This window comes from Panthera uncia, chromosome B4, assembly GCF_023721935.1.
Source record: "Panthera uncia isolate 11264 chromosome B4, Puncia_PCG_1.0, whole genome shotgun sequence".
NCBI classification, from domain to species: Eukaryota; Metazoa; Chordata; class Mammalia; order Carnivora; family Felidae; genus Panthera; species Panthera uncia.
The window spans coordinates 77,164,649-77,189,536 of NC_064809.1; the positions used below are offsets into that span (position 1 = coordinate 77,164,649).

The window sequence follows — 24,888 nt, forward strand, 5'->3', positions numbered from 1 at the left end:
TTTTCTTTTCTTTTTTTAAAAAAAAAAATTTTTTTTTAATGTTTTTATTTTATTTTTGAGACAGAGAAAGACAGAGCATGAGCAGGGGAGGGGCAGAGAGAGAGGGAGACACAGAATCTGAAGCAGGCTCCAGGCTCTGAGCTGTCAGCACAGAGCACGACGCAGGGCTCAAACCCACTAACTGTGAGATAATGACCTGAGCTGAAGTTGGACGCTTAGCCAGCTGAGCCACCCAGGCGCCCCTCTTACACCTGCCTTTAGAAAAAAAATTCCCATTCTCTATTATCTGGTTGAAAAGTAACAAACTTCAAAACATACCAAAAAATATAGTTGAAGTTTTAACTTTATTATTTCCCTATTATAAAAGTAATGCATATTCATTATATAATAAAAGGGGGGAGCACAAAAGGTATAAAGAATTGAATTATAAATTACCTATAATCCCATCCCAGGGAAAACTATTAACATTTGGCATATTTTATTTTATCAGTTTTTTCCCTATGTGTGTTTGAACATAGCTCAGCTATCACTATATATAAAGTCCTGTATCCAGCTTTTTCAATATAACATTAAATTAAAATCATTTTTTCTCATATCAATAAAAATCATTTGTAAACATAATTTTAGGGACAGAGTAACATTCCATCATGTGGATGTACTGTAGTTTAAATAGTCTCCTAATACATATATATATATATATTTTTTTTTTTTTGTTTATTTATTTTGAGAGAAAGAGCATGAGCAGGGGAGGGGCAGAGAGAGAGAGGGAGAGAGAGAATCCCAAGAAGGCTCCGCACTGTCCGCGTGGAGCCCAGTGCGGGGCTCAAACTCATAAACCATGAGATCATGACCTGAGCCAAAATCAAGAGTCAGATGCTTAACTGACTGAGCCACCCAGGCATCCCAACAGCAAATATTTCATAGAAGAGTCAGTGGGTCAACACATATAAACATTGTTAAGATCACTCTGCTCTTGGTAACACAGGAAGGGAATACACACAGACAGTGAGGGTGAGGGGGGGTGTCGAGGCCAGCAGCAAGGAGGAGTCTCAGAGGTCCTGGCCTAGCCGTTCCAGCTCATTGAGAAGGAAGTCCATATCAGCCCGGGTCAGTGCAGGGTTGGCCACAACCATACGGAAGAAGTTGCCCCGGGTCCCATGGGGCTGGTAGCCAATCATCATGGAGCCCTCCTTCACCATGCGCTCCTTGAGTACTGGGGCCACCTGTGGAAGGGGTGAAGGGAACTTCCAGCTACAGCCTCAGGTCAGGCTCCCCGAGATGTCTTTCCCTCTCACTCAACCACCTTCCAGAGGGAGTCCTCATTGCTCAGCTCCTGACCTTGGCCCCAGTTCACCTCTTCCACTGCATCCAACCTGCTTGGTCTTCTCTAGCTTCTGTATCATTTCCTACCTTACCTATCTCCAAGTTGTCACACAGGCCATTTTCTGCCAAATCCTGATTGTTCCCTGACTCCCAACACTGCTTTAGTCCAACATCTAGCCTTCATCATCTTTAACACCTTCTTCTCCTCTCTCTGAATTCCCGGAATGGTTGTGATCTGTACCTTGTGATCTACTGTGTAATTTACAAGATTGCATCAAACATATTGGTTTCAAATAGGCAACTCTAATTTTCGAAATAACTCCTCAAAGGCAAGAACATTCTTGTCCTTTCAGACCATCTGCAGCATCTAGTACCAATCTATCCTTAGGGACCAGGACATGACATATCTCCTTTCCTCTAGGAGGCCTGTCTGGACTGGCCTTATAGAGTTGTTCTGCCCCCAGCATCAGTGAATAAGGCCTCAAGCGTCTGTCCTGGGCCTGAGCACCCAGCAGAACTCCCACAGACTACGTACCGCACACTGGTGACTTCTCCCAGAACATCTCTCTCTGTCTTCCTTTTGTCTTCCAAAAACATACCTTATTCCCCATCCCCACCCCCACAGAAATGAGGACAAGCTGGTGCCCTTTTACAGTTCACGTCCCCACCTCAGGAGCAAACTAGCAAAGGGACGTGCTATGCCATTCACAGCCAGCAGGGGGCAGACACACACCAGATGCGTCACCATTACCTCAACTGGGCTAACCAGAGCCAGAAAAGAGAGAACCTACCTTAGCCAGCCTTTCACTGTAATCTGGGTTCTCCTGCTTCCCCCGCAGGCTGGGGGGCACGAACCAGAAACACACGTTGACAAACTCAGGCTGGGAGGAATGAGGGAGGAGAAGGTGTGGGCTGTGGAAGGGGGGATGATCCCCTCTCACTGCCCCTCTTCTGCATCAGGGCTTTTTGTGTGGGACAGACTGAGGTGGGGAGGGCAGGGGGGGGAGGGGCAGAGGGATGCCAAAGAGCAGACTTGGTCATACCTCTATAACCAACTCAAATCCTTCTCGCTTTTTCAATTCCTCCACCAGGTACCTGGAAACAGAGAGGGAGAAATCACAAATGGAGGAGGAAAAAGCAGCAGAGATACAGGAACAGAAGAGACCCAGAGAATGGGCCAAGAGACCCTGAGGGCAAGAAAAATGTGAGGTGCAGGGGTGAAGGCATGGGAGCGGGGGTGGGACAGGACAGGACTGGACAGGGACCCCGGGAGAGAGGAACTCAGACTGCCGCCACTCCTACCAGGCAAGGGCAAAGGCCCGGTCCACACGCCGCTCCAGCCCCTGCCCGCCCTGCGCCTTCCACATGAGCCACAGCTTCAGACAGTCCACACGGCGGCCGCACTGCACCACCTTGTCTCCGGTGTCCAGAGCCACGTCGTAGAACTTGTCCTGCTGGAAGAGGTAGCTGGCCTGCGAGCCGTGGCAGCGCCTGAGCAGGTTCTGTCGGTGGGGAGAGCAGGGGGGAGGACTGTCATACCCCACCCTCCCTACCAAGGCTCCCTCTGGAGCCGCACAGGGGGGCTTCTTAGCTCAGCCCACCCCTTCTGTCCCTGGCACCAGGCAGAACTCCTGAGATGGCTGCCAGCTGACTCAGGCCCCTTTCTCCGGGTGTTCTCCCAACACCTGGAGTTCTCCCCACACTCGGCCCAGGAGCCCTTCAATTACAACCTCAAGCTGGACACATTTTCCTTTGCATGAAGATGCGCCGCAGTGGGGGCGGGGGTGGGGAAGCACTACAGGGGATTCGGGTGGTCGAAGCTACTCAGCTTCAGACGGGACGGTGAGAAGGACACAGCAAGGCCACGACCCTCTCTGACTTGGGACAGGGAGGAAGACAGAGGTCCAGGGTGAGAGGTAGGGTGAGGACAGGGGCAGGGCAGACCCACCGAGGTATCACGGAGAAGAAGAGCTGAGCACTGCAGGCCTGCCGCGAGGAGTTTGTGGGGATTCCAGGCCACGGAGTCAGCCCTGGGGTGGGCACAGCAAAGCCAGATCAGCCGGCTCCTCCTCAAGCTGCCCAACCAGAGCCCCCCCCCCCCCCCACCGCCGCTCCCCCCACTCTTCCACATCTCCGGTAAAGGGGCTTTAGTCTCATGCCAGCCCAGCAGTCTGCTCTCCAATCCCCCTTCCCCCAACCCCCTTCCCTCACTCCCATCAGAAGCTCCCTAGTCCAGGACTAGTCTCTGGAGCAAGGATTTGAACGGTGGGATTCAGGAAGTAGGTGGCCGTATGCACCTCTGGATCCCATCCAGGAGATGTCTATGTGTCTGTGACAACAGGACGCTCCCACCCCAGGCAGCCTGTGGAGCAAAAGGAATAACATGGGCCTTGGCCTTGGCTCGGCCCACCCCACCCTCAGGCCTCAGTCCCACTCACATCCACGTGGAGCCACAGCCCATGACGCTGGCACACATCAGCAATTGCCTCCAGGGGGTCAAAGGCCCCCAGCACAGTAGTGCCAGAGGTAGCACTAACCAGGAATGGCACAGAGCCCTGTGGCAGAAAAACAGGGGGGAAAGAGGCTGTGAAGGTATCGCAAAACCTTCCAGAGGGGCGCCTGGGTGGCTCAGTCGGTCAAGCATCCAACCCTTGATACAGGCTCAGGTCGTGATCTCCTGGTTTGTGAGATGGAGCCCCTTGTCCAGCTCTGTGCTGACAGTGTGGAGCCTGCTTGGGGTTCTCTCTCCCTCTCTCTCTGCCCCTTCCCCCACACACTCTCTCTCTCAAAATAAATAAATAAAAACATTTTTAAAAATTGGGGCGCCTGGGTGGCCCAGTCAGTTAAGTGTCCAGTTTCGGCTCAGGTCATGATCTCACAGCTTTTGAGTTCAAGCCCCGTGTCAGACTCTGTGCTGACAGCTCGGAACCTGGAGCCTGCTTTGGATTTTGTGACTCCTTCTCTTTCTCTCTGCCCCTCACCTGCTTGTGCTCTCTCTCTCTCTCTCTCAAAAATAAATAAACATTAAGAGAAAAAAAAAAAAGCTACCCAGAGCCTGGTGACGAGGCCATCTCGAAACTCTTATTGCAATGCCTGACCTAGGCAGCCTGTGGAGCAAAATGTTACTGTCTTCCTTAATTTGCAAGTGAGGACACCGAGATCCAGAGCTGTTAAGAAATTTACCCCCAAGCTGAAGCTCCAGAGATGGAATTCAATCCTAGGTCTATCTGCTGGTCTATTTCCAAAGCTCATATGCTTTCAGAAAATGTTAATGTCTTACTGGAAGATCAAAATGGTATTTATAAAATTCTAACACTACAAAAGTTTGTGAAGAAATTGAATTTCTATTAAAAAAAATATTTTTTTAACGTTTATTCATTTTTGAGGGACAGAGCATGAGCGGGGAAGAGGCAGAGAGAGAGGGAGACACAGAATCCAAAGCAGACTCCAGGCTCTGAGCTGTCAACACAGAGCTCGACGCGGGGCTCAAACTCACAGACCGCGAGATCATGACTTGAGCCGAAGTTGGACACTCAACCGATTGAGCCATCTAGGCACCCCTGAATTTCTATTTTAAAAAAATACCACCAAGAAAAGCCCAGGCCTATATGGCTTCACTGATGAATTCTATAAAACATCTGAAAAAGAACTGATACCAGTTCTTCACAAAAAGTCCAAAAAACAGAAGAGGAACACTTCTGAATTCATCCTGTTACCAAAACCAGATAAAACGTCACAAGAAAACCACAGGTGATATCTCTTTGAATATAGACACAAGAACTACAAAACACTAGCTAATCAAAATCAGCAATGTATAAGGGGCACCTGGGTGGTTCAGTCAGTCAGGCATCTGACTCTTGATTTCAGGTCGGATCATGATCTTGCAGTTCATGAGTTCGAGCCTCACATGAGGCTCTCTGCCATCGGCACGGAGCCTGCTTTGGATCCTTGGTCTCCCTCTCTCTCTGCCCCTCCCACGCACTCTCTCTCCCAAAAATAAATTTAAAAACATTAAAAAAATCAGCAACCTATAAAAAATTATACATTATGACAAAATTGATTTGTCCCAGGAGTGCAAGCTCAGAGTAGCACCCAAAAACCAATTAATGTAATACAAGTATCAACAAAATAAAGGAAAAAAATACATCTCAATAGACACAGAAAAACATTCGGCAAAATCCAACACTCCTGCTTGATAAAATTACTCAACAAACTAGAAGGTGATGGGAATGTTCTCAACCTAATAGAGGGCAACTACAAAAAAACCCCAGCTAACATCGTACTCAATGCTAAAAGACTGAAAGCCTTCCCCCCATGATCAGGAACAAGACAAGGATGTCCACTCTCCCCAATTCTATTCAACATTATACTGAGGGTCTAGCAGGGCAATTAGGTAAGAAAATAAAGTAAAAAGCATCCAGATTAGAAGGGAAAAAAGCAAAACTATCTCTACTTACAAATAACATAATATTTATCTAGAAAGTCCTAAGGAATCCACTAAAAAAAACTATTAATAAATGAATTCAGCAAATTTTCAGGGTATAAGATCAATATTAAAAAGTCAACTGTAGGGGCGCTTGGGTGGCTAGTTGGTTAAGCGTCCGACTTCAGCTCAGGTCACGATCTCATGGTCCGTGAGTTCGAGCCCCGTGTCGGGCTCTGGGCTGATGGCTCAGAGCCTGGAGCCTGCTTCGGATTCTGTGTCTCCCTCTCTCTCTGACCCTCCCCCGTTCATGCTCTCTCTCTCTCTGTCTCAAAAATAAATAAACGTTGGGGCGCCTGGGGGGCTTGGTCAGTTAACCGTCCGACTTCAGCTCAGGTCATGATCTCACGGTCCGTGGGTTCGAGCCCCGCGTCAGGCTCTGTGCTGACAGCTCAGAGCCTGGAGCCTGTTTCAGATTCTGTGTCTCCCTCTCTCTCTGCCTCCCCCCCCCCAGTTCATGCTCTGTCTCTCTCTGTCTTAAAAATAAATAAACGTTAAAAAAAAAATTTAATAAAAAATAAATAAATAAACGTTAAAAAAATTTTAATAAAAAAATAAAAAGTCAACTGTATTTTTATATATTTTCAATGAACAATCAGAAAATAAAATTAAGAAAGCAATTTCACTTATAACACTAAAAGGAAAAAATACTTAGGAATAAATTTTAAAAAGTAGTACAAAACATATACTCTGAAAACTACAAAGCATTGTTGAAAGAAACCAAAGAATATCTAAATGGAAAGATATCCCATGTTCATAGATCTACCAATTGAACATAATCCCTATCAAAATCCCAGTTTGCTTCTTAGCATAAACTGACAAGCTGATCCTAAAATGCATGTGGAAATTTAAGGGACCCAGAATAGCCAAAACCATCTGGAAAAAGAACAAAGTTGGAGGGCTCACCCATCTTCATTTCAAAACTTACTACAAAGCCACGTCAGTCAAGGCAATGTGGTCTATAGTATAGACGTGCAGATCAATGGAACAGAACTGAGAATCTGGAAATACCACCTCACATTTACTAAGGTCAACTGATTTTCATCAAGGATGTCAAGATACTGAGTTGGGAAAAAAATATTCTTTTCAACAAATGATGCTGGGACAACTGGATATCCACATGCAAAAGAAATTGTTGTCATACATAAAAATTAACTCATAATAAATTATAGAACTAAATGTAAAAGTTAAAAATATAAAACTCGGGGCGCCTGGGTGGCGCAGTCGGTTAAGCGTCCGACTTCAGCCAGGTCACGATCTTGCGGTCTGTGAGTTTGAGCCCCGCGTCGGGCTCTGGGCTGATGGCTCGGAGCCTGGAGCCTGTTTCCGATTCTGTGTCTCCCTCTCTCTCTGCCCCTCCCTCGTTCATGCTCTGTCTCTCTCTGTCCCAAAAATAAAAAAATAATAATAAAAAAAATAAAAAAATAAAAAATAAAACTCTTGGGGTGCCTGGCTGGCTCAGCCAGTAGCGCACGCATCTCTTGATCAAGGTCATGAGTTCAAGCCCCACACTGGGTGGAGAACTTACGTAAAAAAACAAAACAAAACAAAACAAAACTTGAGGCGCCTGGATGGCTCTGTCAGTTAAGCGTCCATCTTCGGTTCAGGTCATCATCTCACCGTTCCTGAGTTTGAGCCCTGCGTCGGACTCTGTGCTGACAGCTCTGAGCCTGGAATCCACTTCAAATTCTGGGTCTCCCTCTCTCTCCGCCCCTCCCCCACTTGCTCTCTCTGTCTCCCTCTTTTTTAAAAATAAATAAACATTTAAAAAGTGTTTTTAAAATCTTAAAAAATGTAAAACTCAGGTGGGCATGCCAAAAATAAAAACAAATTTATAACTCTTAGATGAAAATATAGGAATAACTCTTCATGAGCTTGGGTTAGACAAAGCTTTTGTATACATGACACCAAAAGCACAAGCAACCAAAGAAAAATTAGATAAACTGGACCCCATCAAAATCTAAAACTTCTGGCTTCAAAGGACACCATCAAGGAGGTGACAAGATAACCCACAAGATGGAAGAAGCTATTTGCAAGTCACATATCTGATAAGGGACTTCTATCTAGAACAGATGAAGAATGCTTACAACTGAAAAACAAAAGACAACCTAATTAAAAACTGAGCAAAGGATACAAATAGACACTTCTCCAAAGAAGTTCTACAAATGGCCAATAAGTATGTGGCAAAATGCTCAACATCATTAGTCATCAGGGAAATGCAAATCAAAACCACAGGGAGATAACACTTCACACCCACTAAAATCAAAAAGAGAAAGTAAAAAAAACCAAACAAACAAATAAACCAATTAAATAATGGGCAAGGGTGCCTGGGTAGCTCAGTCGGTGGAGTGTCTGACTTCAGCTTAGGTCATGATCTCATGGGTTGTGGGTTTGAGCCCCACATTGGGCTCACTGCTGTCAGCTCAGATCTTGCTTGGGATTCTCTCTCTCTCTCTCTCTCTTTCTGCCTCTCCCCTGCACATGCTTTCTCTCTCTCAAAAAAAAAAACAAAAAACAGTAATAATAATAAACATTATAAAGAACTTTTTTTTTTTTTTAACGGGCAGTGGGGCACCTGGCTGGCTAAGTCAGTGGAGCATGCAATTCTTGATCTAGGGGTTGTAAGTTCAAGCCCCACATTGGGTGTAGAGAGTACTTAGAAATGAAATCATAGGGGTGCCTGGGCAGCTCAGTCAGTTGAGTGTTCAACTCTTGAGATTTCCATTCGGGTCATGATCCCAGGGCCGTGGGATCAAGCCCCACATCGGGTTCTGCACTAAGCATGGAGCCTGTTTAGGATCCTCTTTCTCCCTCTGCCTCTGCCCTTTCCCCCACCACTGCACTTGCGTGCTCTCTCTAAATAAACATAATAATAATAATAATAATAATAATAATTAATTAAATTACATTTGGGCAGAGGACCTGAATGGACATTTTTTTCAAAGAAGACAAGCAGATGGCCAACAGACACATGAAAAGATGCTTAACATCATAAATCATCAGGTAAATGCAAATAAAAACCACAATGAGATACCACTCATACCTCTCAGAAAGGCTAGAATCAAAAAGATACATAGAGATCTTGCCATTAGTAACAATGTGGATGGATGTAGAAGGTATAATGCTAAGTGAAATAAGTCAGATAGAAAAGACAAATACCATATGATTTCATTTATATGTGGGATCTAAAAAAAAAAAAAACCAAAAGAAAGAAAAGAAGAGAAGAGAAAAGAAAAGAAAAGAAAAGAAAAAAAGGAAAGGAAAGGAAAGGAAAGGAAAGGAAAGGAAAGGAAAGGAAAGGAAAGAAAGGGGCGCCTGCGTGGCTCAGTTGGTTGAGCATCTGACTTCGGCTCAGGTCATGATCTCGCAGTTTGACAAGTTTGAGCCCCGCATCGGACTCTGTGCTGACAGCTGAGAGCCTGGAGCCTGTTTCAGGTTCTGTGTCTCCCTCTCTCTCTCTGTGCCCCTCCCCCGCTCATGCTCTGTCTCTCTCTACCTCAAAAATAAATAAAACATTTAAAAAAATTTTTTTTAAATAAAGAAAAGAAAAGAGAAAAAAGAAAAGCAAACCAAAGAAGAGAAGAGAAAAGAAAGGGACTCTTAAATACAGAAAACAAACTGGTGGTGGCCAGAAGGAAGGTGGGTGGAGACATGGGTGAAATAGATAAAGGGGATTCAGAGGTACAAACTTCCAGTAATAAAATAAAGAAGTCATGGAGATGAAAACACAGCATAGGCAATACAGTCAACAATATTGTAATAACGCATGGTGACAGATGGTGACTGCACTTATTGTTGTAAGCACTGAGTAATGTATAGAATTGTTGAATCACTACGTTGTACACCTCAAAGTAATATAACGCTGTTAATTATACTTAAATTTAAACAAATGAGGCAAAAAAAGAGAGAAATAACAAGTGTTGTTGAGGATGTGGAGAAACTGGAACACTCACACCCTGCTGGTAGGACAGCTGGTGTAGCCACTTTGAAAAACTGGTGTAGCCACTTTGAAAAACAGTCTGGCGGCTCCTCAAAAGTTAAATACAGAGTTACTGTATGACTCAGCAATTCTGCTCCCGGTACATAACCGAGAGAAATGTAAATGTATGTTCATGCAAAAACTTGTACACAAATGTTCGGAGCAGGATTACTCGTAATAGCCAAAAAGTGGAAACAACCCAAGTGTCCATCAACTGATGAGCAGATAAGCGAAATGTGGTCTATTCCATACAATGGAATATTATCCACCAATAAAAAGAATGAAGTACTGACACACGCCACAACAATGATGAACCTTGAAGACGGGGTGCCAAGTAAAAGAAGTTCATCACAAAAGACCGTGCATAGTGTAAGTCCATTTCCATGAGAAATCCAGAATAGGCAAATGCACAGAGACACAGAGTAGCTTAGTGTTGCCTAGTAGGAGGTTTGGGGAAAACGGGATTGATGGCTAAAGGGGGCAAGGTTTCTTTTTAGGGTGATGAAAATGTGCTAACATCTATTGTAGTGATGGTTGCACAACTCTGTTAAAAACCATTGAATTGCAGGGGTGCCTGGGTGGCTCAGTCAGTTAAGCGTCTGACTTCGAGTCAGATCATGATCTCACCATCCTTGAGTTCAAGCCTTGCGTCAGGCTCTGTGCTGACAGCTCGGCCCGTGGAGCCGGTTGCAGATTCTGTGTCTCCCTCGCTCTCTGCCCTTCCCCCACTCACATTTGTGTGTGTCTCTCTCTCTTTTTTAAAAATATTTTTAAATTTGGGGCGCCTGGGTGGCGCAGTCGGTTAAGTGTCCGACTTCAGCCAGGTCACGATCTCGCGGTCCGTGAGTTCGAGCCCCGCGTCAGGCTCTGGGCTGATGGCTCGGAGCCTGGAGCCTGTTTCCGATTCTGTGTCTCCCTCTCTCTCTGCCCCTCCCCCGTTCATGCTCTGTCTCTCTCTGTCCCAAAAATAAATAAAAAACGTTGAAAAAAAAAAAAACAAAAAAAAACTTTAAAAAAAAATATTTTTAAATTAAAAAAAATTTTTAATAAAAAGCAAAATATAACAAAATTTGTAGAGATAGTGCCACAAGGCAGAGCATAGGGAATCTAGTCAATGACACTGTAATAGCGTTGTTACGGTGACAGATGGTAGCTACACTTGTGAGTACAGCCTAACACAAACTCGTCAAATCACTGCGTCGTACACTTAAAACGAGTGGAACATTGTGTGTCACCTATACTCAATTAAAAAAAAATATATATATATATATATGTCCATGCATGGGCAAAGCGTTTGAACGCTCAACTTACCAAGAAGCTATAAAGAGAGCAAAGAAGCACTTTAAAAGATACTCAACGTCATTAATTCTTAAGGAAACTCTATCACAAAATGATATCACTACGTAGTTATTAGAATAGAAAACCAACAAAAACAAAATTAAAAACCCCTCCAAATAAAAAAAAAAAATTTTTTTTATAGAAAGTGCCAAAATGCCCTCCAAGGTGGCTGCAGTGATTCACACGGGCCCCCAGTCAGTGGGGAGTGCTGGGGCCTCCACATTTCCCACTGCTCGGAGCTGGCACAAGCCTCACCGCTGGTCGCCACAGCTTCCTGGGCTTCTCCCTGCACAGAGCCTCCCAGCTCACAGAAACCTTCCACGCTACACTTAGGTCCCCAGCATCTTCCTTCTGGTGTCACCCTGGAAACTCCACTCAGTGACTCAGGTCTGCTCCTGTCTCTTCGGGTCCAGTCCTGCCTATGGGTCTCGGCAAAGTCCCTGAGAGCAGCACAGAGTGTCCTCGCTCCCACTGATCACTTTAGCCCATGGGGGAGATGGGCACCAAGGTCAAGAAGAGGAAACAACAGGGGCGCCTGGGTGGCTTGGTCGGTTAAGCGTCCGACTCCGGCTCAGGTCATGATCTCACGGTCCGTGAGTTCGAGCCCCGCGTCGGGCTCTGTGCTGACAGCTCAGAGCCTGGAGCCTGTTTCAGATTCTGTGTCTCCCTCTCTCTCTCTGCCCCTCCCCTGTTCATGCTCTGTCTCTCTCTGTCTCAAAAATAAATAAACATTAAAAAAAAACTTAAAAAAAATAAAAAGAAGAAGAAGAGGAAAGAACAGTGCCTTCAGTAGGGAGAGCCCAGAGAACCTTCCAAGAAAAGACCAAGGGGTTCTGCTCCACTGTCCCAGTGCCCCTTACTCACTCACCTCAGCCTCAGCCAGACTGATCTGCCTCTCCAGATCCTCAGGCATCATTTTCCCTCTGGAAAAGAAAACTGAGTGGATAAAGAAGTATTGGGTTTTCTCAGCTAGGAGGCAGACCTGTTGAGAACAGGGTAATGTGGGGTTCACTATGCAGAGGCCACAATGTTGATCTTTCCCTAAGGGGAGTGAGAGGATCTCAGGGGACAGGGCTAGAGACACTGGTAGACAGAAGTGGCAATTCTGTAGGAACAGTGGGGAGAAAAGCCCACTTGGGGCATGGGCCTGAGCCCAGAACTTCTGGCAGCAGGAAGGTACACTGTGCCACGCTGGGTCTGAGCCATGTGAACGGAAGGACCTTCACCTCTCATCTGTCTTGACTATCCAGACACTGTCGGTGCCAAGTCCCAGAAAAGCAGCTCCCTTCTTAATGGAGTAATGACACTGTGGAGAAAGGCAGAGGGCGGATTAGGCTGGGGGCAAGAGGGCAAGGAGGATGGGAAAGGGAGAGACTGGTAAACGTGCGAGCCCCAGTAGATGAGACCCCGTAGACTGGGGCTTCTCAAAAGTTCCTGTGCCCACAGATCACCAGGGTGTCTGGTTCCAATGCAGATTCAGATTCAGTATGTCTGGGCTGGGGCCTGAGATCCGGCATTTCGGACAAGCTCCCAGGTGATCCTGATGCTGCTGGTCCACAGACCACACTCTGAGTAGAAAGGGTGTGGACTATGTCCGCTGCACTCATTGTCCCTTCGCTACCTTCAGACAGAAGGCAAGGTGAACGGAAGCCTTTACTCAGCCCCTTGATTGGAAGGGAGCACCTCTGCCTGGGGGCAGGCTGGCCCCAGAAGAGATGGGTCTGGGCAGGCTGACTCAGCTGGCTGAAGATTAGAATCAGGAGGCCCAGGGTAGGTCTGAACCTCTTCCCACCTCCTTTGATGTGAAGAGCGCCAGGGGTGGCAGTCCCCGGAGGCCCCTCTGCTTGCAATCTGGGTAGCGCTGATAGCGGGCCAGGTTCATGGCATACATGTTGGAGATGGAGCCACCTGTCACGGGGAGAGTGGCAAGAGGGAGGAGCAGTGGGTCAAAACTGGAGCTTGCTGCCCCTGACCTCTCCACCCAGGAGAACTGATCAAAGAAGCACGAGACACTGGCTCCCAGGGCTCTGCAAATGGCCTGCTGACAACACAGAACAGCCCCAGGATCTGCAGATCCCCCTGACTACTCCCCTCCACGTCCTGGGCTGACCCAGGATGGTGCCTCCCCTCCCCAGAGCAGGCACTGGAGTGCTGATCCCATGGACTGCTTGGCAAACATGAGGATACAGAGGACTGGGCAGCTTCTCTCTGGTTTGGCCCAAGCCCAGCTGGAGAGGAAACAAGGAGGAGTCACCCCTCCCTGCACAGAACATGAGAATAGTGGGAGAGGAGGAACCCTCAAAAAGGCCAGAGAGAGGCTTCCTCCTTCTCACATACCAGGACAGAAGACCCCATCCCCAGAGCTCCAGCCCACCAGGGCCCGGAGTTTCTTCAGCACCTCTTCTTCCATGAGTACGAACACCGGGGCAATTTCATAAGTGTACCTGCCAGGAGAGGGAGGGATGAGAAGGGAAAAGAGGAGGGAGGGCTGGCCAGGTCAGACTCTCAGAGGAGTAGAAAAAGGAGGTGGAGACACTGAGTGAGGAAAGGTCCAAAGGGAGGAATGAGCTGGTGACAAAGAGCCAGAGAAGCAAGAATGAAGAAAAACTGGGGTCAGGAGGCATGCGAAAGCTGGGAGAAAGGGAGCCCAAAGGGTACAAGGAGAAAAACTGCCAGTAGAGATGCCAGAAAACAGGGGGCAGGGGGTGGGGAGCAAAACCATTCTCCTCCTTCCCCCAGGGCTATGTCTCCCCGAAACCCAATCCTTTGGAAGGTGGGGGAAGGGGCCTTGGGAAGACTCACTGGCTGGTGTTGAGGCTCTCAGTGATAACGCGCCCGGCCAGAGAGTGGGGATCCAACCCTGAGAAGAGCTGGTTGAAGAAGTGCGGGTGACCTGGACAAGGGGGGCGGGGAGCTCAGAGTGGAGTTGCCGGGGCAAACTCCGGCCACTCCTCCCGCCACGACCCAGGACCCACAGGTCTTCACGCTATAGCGGATCACCGCCCGGCACCGCGCCAGGATCTGCTCTGGTGCCTCGCCCTGGCTGCGCAACTCCAGATCCAGAAGCCGCTTCAGCTCCTCTGGCTCCTTCCACTCGCAGACCTAGCAAGAGAAGCAGGGGATTCTGGGGGCCCGTGGACACTCCACCGACTGGCTGCCCAAGCCACATCTCAACTTGCACTGAAAACGAGTTAGAAATATTTCCAAAGCAACTCATGAACCAGGGTAAAGACGGCGTGACCCAGGATAGAATCCCTGAGGCACCCAGTGAGACAGTGATGAATTCTGGGGAGAAGCCTGGTGGGAGGAGGACAGTTCTGAGCCAGGTGTGATGCACGGCAGGAGGAGGGGGAAAGGACCCACCTTCTCCGAAGCACTGGTCCCTTTCCGAATGACCTCATCCACCACAATCCCAAACACATCCCGGAGCAAGGCTTCGGCAGCCACCAGGTCCCCATCAAGGGAGAAGAGTGGTTTCGAGTCAGCCATCAGGATAAAATCTGTGAGCAAAGCAGGAGTTATTCCCTACTCAGCCCGTGTACTCCACCTGGAACTGACCAGCAAGAATCCCAACCCCTATAACAAGCCTATGGCCCCAGTCCTGCAGTCTAGTCCCAGCCTTCACTGTACAGACAAGGGCAAGTGAGGGCCCAGGGAGAAAGTCAGTAGCAACAGCAGGAAAGTTCATGGTGAGCAGGTGGAAACTCGTGGCCACTGCCCACGCAAGGCAAAGACGAGAGGCGTACCTTTCCACTCAGGTCTCCGTTCAAGTGAGCCAGAGGCAGGGCACACAACTAACTTTGAGAGTGTTAGGACCAGGACAGCAGAGGGGGTGAGGTATAGGCAGCAGTCACATGACCATGAGATCACTCTCATGACCCTTGCCCCAAAGAGAACTTACAGATTTGGGACAGGGACAGCGGGTTAAGTCCCTGAATAATCATTAGCTAACATGAAGAAGGGGGAGATGAGATGACAGGCAAAAACATTAACATCAGGGTTTAAGAGAACAGCCAGAAGGACTAGAGAATGAGAGGGCTGAAGTGGGGCCTGGCTGCGACCACGACCACAGGGAGGACATGGGGAATGTTCAGCAGGGAGATGAGGGCAGCCAGGGCAGGAAACTGCCGCAGGTGACCCTGGAGACCGAGGGGGAGGGAGCCTGAGAGAGAGAGACAGGTGGAGGTGAAATGGTTTATCTCTTTGCATCCCAACCCCCAGAGGCTTTTCAGACCCATCCTGATTTCCAAAGTCCTCTCCTAGAGCGGGAAGAAAAAGGGGTTATGTTGAGTAAGCATTTTGTTAAACAAGTGTCATCCTGTGCCCCGCAGGCTGAGGGTGCTCAATACACAGAAAGCCGTTGTTTGAAGTGAGCACCAACTGTGTTCACGACAGGGTGCTGGGGACTGAGAAAGTCCCCCTGTCTGCTGGGAGGACACAGATGCACCTGCAACAGTCACAGCCCAGGGCAGTCTGGATGCGGCCCCCAAGGGCTATTGAGGAAAAGAGGAGATGGGTGGCGGCTGAAGGCTGGGGAAGATGTGTAGTGGGACTGGAGCTGAATCTTGAAAGTGGGCAGGAGAAATGGGATTGGCGAAAGTGGGGGATGGGGGGTGGGGAGAGGCATTCGGGGACAGGGGGCTGCCATGAGCTAACATGGGAAAAGAGTATGGAAGGTCAGTGAAGGCGCCAGGCTGGCTGGAGGGAGGTCTGCAAAGATGATATGGGAGCAAAGGCAGGGTGGGCAGGGCTGCATGATTATGGGGAGGCTTGAGTGCCACCTAGGCCCAAGGATCTGGATTTTATCCTGCAGAAAACAGGAGGCCATTGAAAGACTCTGTGGCATGGAATAATGTGATGAAAGTGACGCTCAGAAGACCAGTATATGGCACAGGGTTGCAGAATTAACAGGGCGTTCCTGTAAACCAGGCAAGAAGTGATCCACATTTGAATAAGGGTGGCGTGGGTAGGAAAGGATAGAGGACTGAGGAGGTCAGCCCAAAGTTCTGATGAACTGCTAGAACAGAAAGCAGATTCAAGAGTCAGGGTACAGCTAAAGCCTTGTGATGGGCTCCATTCCCCATGGGAGAGAATGTTCGGAGAGATGGTCAAGGAGAGAGGGGAAATCCAAGGCTTAGGAACCCTCGCCCCAAATGAGGGGGCGAGAGGATCCAGGAAACATGAAGAGGAACCTTCCTCAAAGTGGGCTGCTCTGATATAATCTGTCAACAGCTGCTGGAACCCCACGCTAGTTGAAAACACAGGTTCAAGGGACCGTAGTGGTCCCACCCTTAAACTTTCCCTCAGCAGACTGGGTTTGGGGAAAATAGGAGAGCTGACCCAGGCCTTGCGAATGAAAGAGTCAATCCTTCATCAATGTCACTTTAGCTCTCCTGACAGGTGGCAGCTGTGGGGTGTTTGGGTGGAGAGACTTGAGGGAGAGAAGCAGAGAAAGACAGCACTTACTATATGCCACACTCTGTACTTAATATGTATTATCATCATCTTTGCAACTGTTTAGGGTAAGTTTATTACCCACATTTAAGGTTTTTTTTAATGTTTATTTTTGAGAGGGGGGTAGGGACAGAGAGAGAGAAGGAGACACAGAATCTGAAGCAGGCTTCAGGCTCTGAGCTGTCAACACAGAGCCCGACACAGGGCTCAAACCCACAAGCAGTGAGATCATGGCCTGAGCCAAAATCAGACCCTTGACCAAATGAGACACCCAGGTGCCCCTATTACCAACTTTTAAAGGTGAGGAAGAGGTACCTCTAAGATTCCAGAGGTACTATGTACATCACTTGTTGAGATCACGCAGCCGGCATGTGGCCAAGCTGGGTCTGAACCCACGTGTGTCAGGCTCTGAGGCCCCTGCTCCTAACCATTATGCTCGATTGCCTCTCACGCGGCTCTCTCGGGCACTGAGTTTGCTGTGGTGCAAAGACCACTGGGCCAGAAGTGAGAATGCTTCAGGGACTCAGTTTCTGTAAAATAAGGGGTTTTCAAGAGAGAACCCCCAAGGCATCTACTGGTGTTCACAGGAGCTCAGTGTGGGTAGAAAACAGGTTGCCAGGTTTGTAAGGAGGGAACAGCTGGTGAGCAACGAGAGACCCCTGCCAGGAGGGAGGCTTTTCCCAAAGCTCAGAAGAGAGGGTCTACAGGGAAGACTATGTGTGGCCGCCTTCCCAGCACCTGCTTTACCCATTCCACCTCAGTCATGGCTCAGAAATGAAAACTGGAGGTGAGGGCTCTAGCACTCCCAGTGTCCTCCAGGGATAAACGGGGAGATGAGACATCACTACCCTTGTTCCCCATACGCAATCCTGCCCTGGGAACCTTAGAGAGGGAAGGGCCCCTGCCTGCAAAGAGTTTTTCTTTTTAAAAGGAAGAAGGACAAAAGCAAAGAAACATGAATGGAGTTAGGAATAGGGCCTTAACCCCTAGCTGAGAAGATGGTGGTAGGAACAAGTAGCATTTGTTAAAAAATTCACAAGTTTCTTCCAATTTCATGGGATCTCTAGTCCATCGACTCCTCTAACCATCAACTCCCACACCTGTATTCCTTTCACTTTTGCAACCCAGATTGTATGTTCTGTCGTTTCAACCACTCTTTGTGCAAAATCCTCAACTCCCCGGCCCTTTGGTGCTTCCACCAAATCCACCCGGTGAAACCCCAATCCAATTGGCCAGTCCTTCTCTTACCAAATCCACCAGGACTACTGGATTCTGCTAGTAAAAGCCACCCAACCATTCAAATCAACATCGCTACAAATTCAAGGTCTCCGTGCTCATTCCAATTAAACACAGCAGGTTAAACACCTACGTTTACCACTCTTCCTTCCTGAAACTGCTAAAATTGCATCAGTGAAATTTTAAAGCCGGGAGAATTAAGCAAATGAGAAGAGAGACAAGAGGTGAGAGATGTCATTAATCATAGATGATAGAAAGCAGATGAGAAGTGGTAACTGGTTTAGCAAATGGCAGAAAGTCAAACCAGTGTGTCCGCAGAAGGCCATGCCAATGGGAAACAAGCTGGTTCTTGGGGCAGAAGCCCAGAAGGGCTCAGGAATTAAAAACACCAGCCATCTTGGAAGGCAGGAAGGAGTTGTGTAAGTTTGTGTACCGAACAGTTAAACCCGCACTCTCCTCCCCCAACCTGTTCAGCCAGGAAACTCTCCTTCTTTCCCCCGACTTCCAAAGAAAGCAAGAGATTTGTTTTCTAGAGAAAATGAAACAGGTAGGGTGGGACTTAGGGAGGCCAGGGAACCACAGCAGGTGAGTATGAGGCATTGCACTGAGTGGAGGAGGGTGAGAAGGAAGTGACTATCACATCAGCTCCTTTCTTCTAACCAGCATTCAGAACCAGTGGCCAGAGGTGAGCCTTCTAGGGCCAGGAGACTAGAGGATTCCTCTCCAGAGAAACTGACCTTGATAGCCCCAGAGAAAAGACCTCCTGATGCTCTTATCTCAGTCTTCACCTGATCACCCGGTCAGTGGTGCCCACAAGTCAATATGGCCTACCCATGCACTTGGGCCTTCTAATACGCCTGAATGCCTCCCTCTTCGATGGGAGCGGCCAGCCAGCCAGAGTTACCAGACCCTTGAGAAAAGCCCCTAACCTGAACCACAGATGTAAAAAGACAAACTGAAAAAAGGCATTTGGTGGAAGAAGAGAAATGCAGGGAGAAGAAAGCCTCAAAATTTCAAGAAGATACTGCATTCATTAAAAAATAGGTCGCCCTCAAAAAGGAATACACAGAGAACATGAAGAAGCTCTAGGATTTTAAAAATATGACAACCGAAATGAAAAATTAGAAATAAAAGGAAGCCAAGAAAATCACACAGAAAGATAAAAATATAAAGAGATGGATAAAGAAAAGAACTTTAGATCAATCCAGAAGGCCCAATAGTCGAGTAATAAAAGTTTCAGAAATAGACGGGGGGAGAAAAGGAGGAAGGAAATCAAAGACATCTGTAAAGAACAGAAAGATTAAATTTTTTTTCTTTACATTTATTTATTTTTGAGAAAGAAAGTGAGACAAAGCATGAGCAGGGGAGGGATAGAGAGACAGAAGGAGACACAGAAGCTGAAGCAGGCTCCAGGCTCTGAGCAAGTGGTCAGCACAGAGCCTGATGTGGGGCACGAACCCACGAACTGTGAGATCATGACCTGAGCTGAAGTCAGATGCTCAACCGACTAAGCCACCCAGGTGCCCCAAAACAGAAAGATAGATTAAAAGAATCCACTGAATGACCAAAACAAAGACAGATTATAATATTATTTTAGAACAACGGGGGATCTGAAGACTTCCAGGGATAAAACAAAACAAACAAATACACCAAAACCAGGTCATAGACAAAAGACAGGAGAATCAGACCAAATCAAATACCTCCAACACAGGAGAGAGGTGAAGGGAATCCCAGGGACTGTAATGAAGGCAGTAACCATATTCAGAGGATAAAAGCACTCAGTTTTGTGTTATCTGCCCTCTGGATACCCCCCCCCCCCCACCGCCTCCAACTTCCTCCTTCTCTTCCTCCCTTCCTTCTTTCAGTATTTGTTCAGTATCTAGTACATGCCAAGCACTTTGGTGGCCGCTAGAGGTACAATAGAGAGCAAAAGACCATAGCCCTAGGGGAACCTGGCTGGCTCAGTCAGTGAGTTCAAGCCCCATGTTGGGCATAGTGCTTACTTAATTAAAAGGGTGGGGGATGGAAATGCCATAGCTCTGTCATGAAGCTCACAGTGTAAGCAAGGTCACTGGTGAGCCAACTCTCATGCACAGAGGTGGTTTTGTTTGGTTTGTACAGTATGTTTTGTTTGTTTGTTTACATAATCTCTAGGCCCAATGTGGGGCTCGAATTCACGACCCCAAGATCAAGAGCCACATGCTCTGCCAACTGAGCCAGCCAGGTGCCCCTGTTTTAAAACTTTGAAAAGTGATTGACAATACTATAACTTCCAGCTCCTCGTGAAAAAAATCAGAAGGCCTGGCAATCATCTGTAGTTGGAGTTGACCCTTTATTATTATTGCAGTTTTGCATTCATTATGCTTTCTTTCCGATTTTTATTTTTGAGTAAGCACTATATTCAGGTAGTTCAAAAGTCAAAATATATAAAAAATATTAATAGTGAAGAGTCTAATCCCCAACCATTCCATGTGCCCCATTCCCCCTTCCACTCCCACAGGTAACCATTTTTAATAGTTTCTTGGGTAATCTTTCAGAGTTTTTACTGTAAATACTAACAAATGTGACTATGTATTCTTACTTTCTCTCTTTTCACACAAATGATAGCATATAATCACTGATTTGTACCTTGTTTTCTTTCAGTTAACAATATATAGGTGACCTTTTATCAGCATATATAGAACTTCTATATTCTTTTTTTAAGTTTATTTATTTTGAGAGAGAGAGAGAGAGACAGTGCAAGTGGGGGAGGGGTGGAGAGAGTGATAGAGAGGGAGAGAGAGAAGATCTCAAGCAGGCTCTGCACTGTCAGTGCAAGCCCAATGCAGGGCTCAAACTCTCATATCACGAGAACATGACCTGAGCCAAAGTCGGATGCTTAACCGACTGAGCCACCCAGGCGCCCTATTCTTTTTTAAATAGAACAGCTTTATTGAGATATAATTTACATGTCACAAAACAAACCCCTTTACATTGCGCATTTCAGTGGTGTTTTTTATATATACGGTAACAAAATTGTGCAGCCACCATCACTAATTCTAGAACATTTTCATCACCCCAAAAAGAAACTCATCAGTGGTCACTCCTCATTCTCCATTTCCCGCCCCCTTATACCTCCAGCCACCACACTAACCTATTTTCTGCCTCTACACACTTGCTTATTCCAGACATTTCATATAAATAGACGCATACAATATATGATCTTCTGTGACTGGCTTCTGTTACTGAACATAATGTTTTCAAGGTTCGTTCATTTTTGTAGCACATAGCGGCTACATATCGGAACTTCATTCCCTTTTACAGCCAAATAATCCATCACATGGATATACCACGTTTTATTTATCTATTCACCAAACTTACGGACCTTTGGGTTGTGTCTACTTTTTGGCTATTGTGAACAGCGCTGCTGTGAACATAAATGTACAGGTTTTTGTGTGGGCACATGTTTTCAATTCTCCTGGGTACGTAGCTGGTAGTGGAATCGCTGGGTCGTATGGTAACTCTGTGTTTCACTTTTTGAGGAACTACCAAACTGCGTTCCAAAGTGCCAGTACCATCCTACATTCCCATCAGTATTGGACAAGGGTTCCAATTTCTCCAAATCCTTGTCAGACTTACTATTATCTCTTTTATTTATTTTTTATTTTTTATTTTTTTAAAAAAAATTTTTTTTAAGGTTTATTCATTTCTCAGAGACAGAGAGACACAGGGTGAGTGGGGGAGGGGCAGAGAGCGAGAGGGAGACACAGAATCTGAAACAGGCTTCAGGCTCTAAGCTGTCAGCACAGATCCTGATGCGGGGCTTGAACTCGTGAACCACGAGACCATGACCTGAGCCGAAGTGGGACGCCCAACTGACTGAGCCCACCCAGGTGCCCCTATTATCCCTTTTATTACAGCCATCTGCATTTGTTATTTTGATAAGGATTGCCAACTTCCGGAGGGTACCAGTATACGAAAGTGCCCGTGATCTTGGCCTCGGTGGCAGAGTATGCCTATCAAACTTCTGAATCTTTTTAATTTGAGTACAATATGATATCTTAGAATGGTTTCATTTTAGTTGAACATCTGCATTAGTCAATTTTGCTGTGGTAACTAACGGCTTCAAAATCCCACGGGCTTGCAACAACAGAAGTTTATTTCTCTTTCATGGTTTACATTGGTGGTGGGGTTGGCTCTAGTCCTGACCCACGTGCCTTTATTCCACGACCCAGGCTGAAGGAACAGCCCCTATCTGGGACACGATGTTCTCATGGCAGAAGGAAAGGAACAAAAGACAGAGAAAACCACGCAACGACTCTTAAAAGTTCTGCTCATACCTGGCATATGGCACATCCGCTCATATCCCATTGACCAAGGCAAACCCCAGGGCAGCGGGGTGAGGATGTATGTTCCTCTCACAGGGGGGTGCTGCAAAGCTCATGGCGATGGGTGAAGATGTAATCTCTCATCACAAGGTCATGAGACATAGGCCCTTAAAATTTTGCATTCTGTTTCACCTCAGTCCACACCAGCCCACCTCACTCATCTACATTACCTGCCTGGCCCTATAGATATCCAAGTTGAAACCACTGGTCTAAACGCTTCCTCTCCTTTTCCCTCAAGGATACCCTCTCGGTTATCCCCTCACTTCTTCAACTCTCCTTCCTACTACTTCTTTCTCACAGCATTTTAAATAGCTTAAACCAAGGGGCGCCTGGGTGGCTCAGTGGGTTAAGTGTCTGACTTTGGCTCAGGTCATGATCGCATGGTTCATGGGTTCAAGCCCCGCATCAGGCCCTGTGCTGACAGCTCGGAGCCTGGAGCCTGCTTCGGATTCTGTGTCTCCCTCTCTCTCTGCCCCTCCCCCACTCGTGCTATCTCAAAAATAAACATTAAAAAATAAATAAATAAATAGTTTAAACCTCACACATTCCCACTCCAGCTGCCCCCTACCTTCCTAAAAGGGCTGTCCCCACTCCATCTTCATTTTCTCTCCTCTCATGCTTTCCTCAGCCCACCACGTAGCTTCCACCTTCAAAGCCACCAAGAACTTCCAAATCCAATGGGCACATATCACCCTTATCCGAGCAACATTTTCTTTCACTGGCTCCATTGGATTACCACCAACTGTTTCTCAGTTCCTTTTGCATTTTCACCTCCCCCTGGCCCTCCCTGAAATGCTGGAGTCCCTCAGGGCTCTGTCCCAATACTTCTTTTACCTGTAATCTGCACCACTCCCTAGACAACTGCATCTGTGCTTTGGGCTACCTCCTGGTAGCTCCTCCATTCCAGACCTCTCTCCTGAGTCCACGTCCAGGAAGCCGCCTGCCCAACTTAGAAGTCTCATGGGCACTTCATACTCAGTAGCTCCAAGACTGAACTCAACATCAGCCCTCTCAAATACACTCTTCTTAGGTGTCCTGGTTTGATGAATGGCAACCATCTTCTACTGGTTACTCAAATCTAGATTCTGACTGATCTCCTGCCTCCTCATCCTCGACTGATTTTTTTTTTCTTTTTCATTTAATCCTCAAATATTGTCACATCTTTCTCTCATTCAAAAACATCAGCATCACAGTAAAACCTGGATAAAGCTTCACTTTTTTCCTATGGGCTATGTTGCAAAATTCCTTTCCTTAAAAAAAAAAACACTTTAAGGGAAAAATGGTGACTTTCTAGTAGAGAAACCTGGTGGACCACCTTACCCAAGATTCAAGGCAACATCACCAATAATGGGACAGACTGACATACCAGCCCTTCTGATGTAAGGCATTGAGAAGCACTCAACATCACTCATGTCACATTTCTGCCAAAAATGCATAACCTGAATTTAACAGGCATATCTAAATTGAGTGTAATTCTACAAAATAACTAACTTTTTATTTTCTCTTTTTTTTCATGTTTTTATTTTTGAGAGAGACAAACATGAGTAGGGGAGGGGCAGAGAGAGAGGGAGACACAGAATCTGAAGCAGGCTCCAGGCTCTGAGCTGTCAGTACAGAGTCTGACATAGGGCTCAAACTCACGAACTGTGAGATCATGACCTGAGCCCAAGTCAGACGCTTAACTGACTGAGCCACCCAAGCACCCCAGTAACTTGTTATTTTCAAAAATGTCAACATCGTGAAAATCAAAGAAATATTGAGGAAATGTTCCAGAAATAGAGACATTACAATCAAAAGGAATGTTTGAGGGGCACCTGGGTGGCTCAGTCGGTTAAGCGGTTAAGTGTCTGACTCCTGATTTCAGTTCAGGTCATGATCTCTTGGTCATGAGATCAAGGGCCATGTCGGGCTTAGCACAGAGCTCCGAGCCTGCTTGGGATTTTCTCTCCCTCTCTCTCTCTCTCTCTCTCTGCTCTTCCCCCAATCCTACTCTCTCTCTCTCAAAAAAAAAAAAAAAAAAAAAAAAAAATTAAAAAGGAATGTGTGAACTTAAATCGGCTCCTGGATAAGGAAGAAAAAACCTGCCACAAAGACCATTATTGGAACAACTGGTGGAAACTAACTGTGCATGGCATCATAAATATTAGTATTCGGTCAGTGTTAAATTTCCTGAATTTGATCACTGGATTGTGGTTATGTAAGAGAATATTCTTACATATGGGGAAACATTTAGCAGAAAAGGAGCATGGTATCTGCAACTTGCTCTCAGTTCAGAAAAAGGCAACACTGTATGTATCTATAAACATTTTTAGAAGAATAACAGCTTTATTAAGATATGACTCACATGGGGCACCTGGGTGGCTCAGTCGGTTAAGCGTCCGACTTCGGCTCAGGTCACGATCTCGCGGTCCGTGAGTTTGAGCCCCGCGTCGGGCTCTGGGCTGATGGCTCAGAGCCTGGAGCCTGCTTCCGATTCTGTGTCTCCCTCTCTCTCTGCCCCTCCCCCGTTCGTGCTCTGTCTCTCTCTGTCTCAAAAATAATAAAATAAACATTAAAAAAAATTTTTTTAGAAAAGATATGACTCACATACCAGGAAGTTCACCCTTTTAAATTGTACAATTCAGTGGGTTGTTTTTTTTTTAGGATATTCACAAAGTTGTACGTCGTTCACACTTTTTAATTCCAGAACATTTTCATCACCCCAAAGA

The 24,888-nt window shown here is 46.7% G+C and overlaps 1 protein-coding gene across 1 annotated transcript; it reads right to left on the reverse strand.

Moving 5' to 3' along the window:
* Positions 1-51: 51 nt before the first annotated feature.
* CSAD (cysteine sulfinic acid decarboxylase) lies at positions 52-14,839 on the reverse strand. Its single transcript, XM_049625565.1, has 14 exons — positions 14,487-14,839; positions 14,099-14,225; positions 13,926-14,016; positions 13,461-13,567; positions 12,916-13,031; positions 12,350-12,429; positions 11,992-12,046; positions 3,762-3,878; positions 3,621-3,685; positions 3,272-3,353; positions 2,626-2,825; positions 2,367-2,418; positions 2,115-2,204; positions 52-1,223 (listed from the first exon to the last, which is right to left on the reverse strand). The coding sequence occupies exons 1-14, from the start codon at positions 14,610-14,612 to the stop codon at positions 1,050-1,052; spliced, it is 1,482 nt and encodes a 493-aa protein (XP_049481522.1). The 5' UTR covers positions 14,613-14,839; the 3' UTR covers positions 52-1,049.
* Between the last annotated feature and the right edge of the window lie 10,049 nt (positions 14,840-24,888).